The sequence below is a fragment of the Heloderma suspectum genome, chromosome 7 (assembly GCF_057233095.1).
Source record: "Heloderma suspectum isolate Gila_16-S chromosome 7, 16-S_ref, whole genome shotgun sequence".
In the NCBI taxonomy this organism is placed as follows: Eukaryota; Metazoa; Chordata; class Lepidosauria; order Squamata; family Helodermatidae; genus Heloderma; species Heloderma suspectum.
In genome coordinates, this window is record NC_139464.1 from 82877501 (window position 1) to 82882755 (window position 5255).

A 5255-nucleotide genomic window follows, 5' to 3' on the forward strand; every position below is an offset into this window, starting at 1 on the left:
ACGATAGTAATGAATTTGGAAGGACATCTAGTCCACCTCCTAATCTATGCATTAGCCATTCACACGAATTAATCTATGAATTTCAGAACACTGGGGCCACTATCAGAGACCAGGTATACAACATAAACGGTGACTGCAAAACCACCAGGTCTATATGACTTAACCCAGGGTTCTCATTTGTGGCTTCAAAAATTGTATAACTTAATTTTCCTTCAAAGCGTTTCCAAGCCTAATCATGGTCCGGAAGCCCTGAAAGCCAGGTTTGGGATAGCATTAACTGGTGGTGGTGGTGAAGTGGGCATATTCAAGATGAGCATTCGCTGGGAGTTACTTCACTGGACTCTTGGTATTTTATATATTATATTTGAGAGTGTATTTTCCTTGTTACCATTCTAATCTTCCAAGATAGAGATAGAATGATAAAATTAATCATAGGATAGTGGACTAACTAACTAAGGGCGCAATCCTATGGCTGCTAGTCAGTGGCTAGATAGCCATAGGATAGGTCAGTTCCTGGGAACCAACCACAGAGGCCATGCTCTGGGGTTGGTTCCCCGAGAACCAACCTCTACCCCCTCTCGCGCCGCCTCGTAGGCAGCATGGAACAGCCCCGCGCTCGGAAGAGAAGCGTGGAGTGGCGAAAACAGCATGTTCCTGGGGGCGTGCCAGGGCAGTGAGGGCAGAAGTGCCGTTCCGATGCTTCCTATGCGGTGTCCAGCATCCGCCGCTACCACCCCCCGGCCCGCTCCGACTTCCCACGGTTAAACAGCCAAAATCAGCTGTCTAGCCATGAATGCAGGGCAGCTGAAGCACAGAGGGGACGATCCTCTCCGCATTGCTCCTGCCCTGCACTAGATAGGCAGTCACCTCTGAGTTTGGAGGCGGCCTCCTATCCCAATAGGATTGCACCCTAACTAAATAAAGCACTAACATCTCCCATTCTTTTTCAGACACTCAATTCACGTCAAGGAAGAGCCAGTAATTGCTGAGGATGAAGACTGTCCAATGTCTTTGGTGACAACAGCGAATCACAGTCCAGAATTGGAAGATGATAGAGAAATTGAAGAAGAGCCTTTATCTGAAGATCTGGAATGAACAGAGACTTTAGAAACCTCAAAATGAAGGGACATATCACTGACCTTCACAACCACTCCACAACCATGAATATTTGACAAATTTTTACTGTGACTATTTATTAAGCATGGATAAAGGAGAACAACCCTAAAGGAACTCATTAAGCCAGCCCTTTGGGAATCCAGTTACAAACAGGCAAATAGCTTGTTTTTTCTTTCTTTCTTTTTTTAAAAAAAGATAAACTGTTTTTCTTGGAAAAAAAATAAACTGTTTATATATAATGGCTTGCCCATTAAAATGTGGCTATCAAGGGTTCATGAAATGACTGAATATGAGGATACATGTTCTGTAGAAAGCAAATGGGCCTCATATACTGCCAAAAATAGTGTTAGTTTCATCAATGTGAAAATTCCAGCATACAGTAGTTGTAATAATGTTAGAAACAATTGCTGGTCAAGTTCAACTTGTTGCTATTGTTTTTAATTTGCACAGGAGTAGTATCAGAAATTAGTGTCACTGCTTGTATCTAGCTGAATTTTAAACAACAGAACATTAGTTTTTTATGTTGGTGCCACCAACTGTAAATGACATAAGTTAGTTATAACAAACCACAGTAATTAGACTGTTGCAACCATCTAAAACCTTTTAAGCTTCCAGTCTGTGCTGTTAGTGTTAAGATGTAAAGTGCAATCCTAAGCTAACGTTGTCTGTGCAAGCACCATAGAAACATTTGCATATCTGCATATATCTTACAACTGTACTCTTTACCTCCTTGTGATAAAGCTTTGTCTACCTGCAAACACAGTCAAAGGCTACAGCTGCAAACCAAAGCCTACTCTAACAATGGCCAATAGCTCAATGACAGAAGCAGCCACATGCTTTGGTCAGCCTTCTGTAACTTTAATTAGTACAAAGGAACCTTTCCATGAACTACCTGCTGTTTTCTGATGACCTCTGGGATCTTTTAATTTTGCCCTATACTAAGAAACAAATATGGGGGAAAAAGTCGATTTTGTCATAGTGTAATCTTCTGAGGCCAAAAGTCAATCGTAAATGCAGTGAAGATTTGCTTTCATTTTAGGACAGAGGTGGGAACAAAGTCTGGGCAGAAGTTGTGATAGAAAGCAACAAATATGGATCACTGACCAAAACTATTATGTACTTGATGCAAATGCAGATTGCATATTGTTATGTAAAATATGGTTTTTTAATTATGTTCCCTCCCCATTCAGACCGGTTCCCCCCCCCCTCCCCCTGTGGTGAATACATGTTGTTAGAAGAAGTCTTGTATGGTCTTAATCTTCGTTGTGTGCTATTTTTTATAGTCTTAAGTTATAATGACAAAAAAGTAGGAACCAAACATAAAAAGGTCTAGTAAAGCCAAAAATTAATTTCATATTGATTTAAAGTAATCTAGGTGAGTTTTTACACTGAAAGCAAAGATTATAGCAATTGTAGTCCATGGTATTTATTTTCAGTCAAACCAAAGTTACATATAATTCTGCCTCTGTTTATACGGGATACTAACACTAACAATACACTCCCTTTGGAAGACTTGCACAGGCCAAATTGTTGGAATGCTGTTCTTTCTTTCTTTCTTTCTTTCTTTCTTTTGACAACTCCAAACCCAAAAATACAATGATACATTAATGGTGTAGTTGAAAATAGCATAGTCAGATGTTTGCTTAAATCCTAGAAACTTTACGTGTTGCTTTTCACATGCTGTGCCAAGTCTTGATAATACTTTCCCCCCCAACCAAGGGACCTCATAACCTGATTATGGTTATTGCTTTACAAACAGTTTTTTCCACAAAAGGTGGCTGCTAGAGCTTAACATAGATACCAATTCCATGCGATGGACTTGGGTCTTGCAAACTAAGCTCATTGTATTCTTTGCTGAAATCAGCAAATAGACTTAAAGAGAAACACAGTCATCTATCACGCCAAATAAAAGGACAAAATGGCTTTCGAAAGGGTTTTCCCACTTACCCAAAAGGCTTTCTGAAAGCTTCTACCTCTGCAAAAGAAAACAAAAAAACAAACAAAAAGAAATTTGAACAATTATGGCAGATTGCATGAATTGTGAGAACGTCACAGTAACTGCTACTTTTCATTATGTTTGTCTTTGGGTCATGATAACAGAAGGTTTATAGCAATTACATCAAAAGAAAGATATACCATGTGAATGATGGTTGTTTTTTTTCAGTCGTCTGGGATCCCTAATGTGGGGATGACCTGAAAGGAACTAATGTTTCTTTCAAGTGCATGTTCAAAAGACTTTGATGGACTGGAAGTAAATGTGATAATTGGACCATCAAGAAGGTGGCCTAAGACTACAATGCTAAAGTATGCATACCTCAGTTACAAACCTTTTTGAAAGGAAGTCTCAGCCACAGAATGCATATACCTGTAGAGTTTTGCATGGGTTTTATATAAATACAATTTAAAGAAAAAAATAGCTGCTTGCACATTATACCAGAAAAACCTCCAAAACTGCAATTGCTTTGAAAAATAGACTTTAGGTTTTTTGGAGTTTTCTGAGATGCTTGGTCTGTATTTTGATAATTGTGCATATTATGTAAAAATGTTGGTGGACCCATAAATGACCAGACTTTTTCTAAGAAAAATGTTGCTTTAATGCATTTCATGAATTTTTACTCTGATATCATTGCTTGCTAGTAATAGCAAACCTGCTTTTCTGCATCTGCTTTGCGTAGCTATTGTAAGGCTTTGAACTAATGTATGTATTTATTGCTTGAACTTCTGTGCATACCTTATAAAGCATAATGTCTGACAATTTAAATGGCTCATGTATTCTTGCTTCTATCATAAGCTGATAATGGGGACTGTGATCTTTTGTATACAGCAAATTTTAACTGTAGCACAAACATCTGTTTATGTATTGGTGGAATATACCTGTTTTATTTATCTTTTTCGAGGTAAACTAATTTTTGATACTATTCATTACTGTGTACTGTGTTCATACCTTGAATTCTCTGACGTTAGAAGTCATGGTTGAGAATTGTAACAGCTGTTGTTCGTTCTGTATTCATGGCTATCACTGCTGAATAAAATAAAGGACCAAACCTAGGATTTGAAAGAAAACTGTCTACCTCTAACACCAGGGAGTTATCAGATTTTATTTTACATAGTTTTAGTCTACAAAGACACAATTGCTTAAACCTAGTGGGCTTAAGGCTTATATTCTATGTGGTTGAATTCATGGCACAGTTGTACTGTTTGAAAATCAATTAAAATTTCATGTGAATGTTACAAGCATTAGGTAGAATTACCACTAACTGGGTTTTCTTTGGATAACTCAGATACAGGAAAATGATCATCAGCATTCTGTGTCTACAGCTGCTTAACTTCATAAGAATGCATTTCTTTGTGATTAGGGAATCGAAGCACAGCCAGCTAGGAATAGAGCAACTGAGCTATACTTTAAAAAATAAACCATTGTGGACTTTAATGTCCCTGGTCAGAATCAGCCTCAAGCTCCCATAGTCTGTTTTACTCAGATTCCTCAAATTGAGCATTCACATTTTGGAGAATTTACTTCAGGATTTAGACTACACATTCCAATACTAGTGTACATTTTTGAAAGGCTAGTGTTATTACTGCTTATAAAGCACATGTTTGCCCTTGTTATTGCAAGAGTTCAAATCAGAATGGGTTTTGTCCATAAAATCAGGCATATTTAACAAATAAAAGATGTAAATTTTACTATAGTATTAATGTAAACAGTGTTTTCACTGCTGCTGGATGTAAAAAATGTAAATGAAACCATTTCATTCACTTGCTTAAGTTTCTGGTGTATAAATAAAAAGTCTAATTCTTTTTGACCCATTTATAACCCACAGGGTTTTATTTTTTTCTGGGAAGTTCATTCTTCCACCCTCCGAGCCAGGTTCCTATGTGTTTGTGTAGGAGTTATATAATCTTTGGCAGATTTGTTATGAAGATGTTTGGAGGTGCCCTGAGGGCTCTGAAAGAAAGATTAAATGACAAGTTAGCAGAAACTGGTCATCTGCTTTATTAAATACTACATGTGGTTTTTTGGACTCATGTTTACTTCTTTACTCAGTGCACACATAACATACTCTGCATTGCCTATCAAGAAGATGTGACATTGGAAATACTCTTGTGTTCAGCTTCTTTTACGTTTTTTTTTTGTTCTG

General features: G+C 37.6%; 1 protein-coding gene across 6 annotated transcripts in view; it reads left to right on the forward strand.

Annotated features, from left to right (window-relative positions):
- Positions 1 to 4922, forward strand: part of FOXP2 (forkhead box P2) — a 595587-nt gene extending 590665 nt beyond the window's left edge. For all 6 annotated transcript variants that reach the window (XM_084810788.1, XM_084810790.1, XM_084810785.1 and 3 more), the window contains one exon: positions 951 to 4922. In XM_084810788.1, coding sequence (XP_084666914.1) covers positions 951 to 1095 — 145 coding nt within the window. In that variant the 3' untranslated portion in view covers positions 1096 to 4922. The remainder of the gene's footprint in view (positions 1 to 950) is intronic.
- Positions 4923 to 5255: the final 333 nt, after the last annotated feature.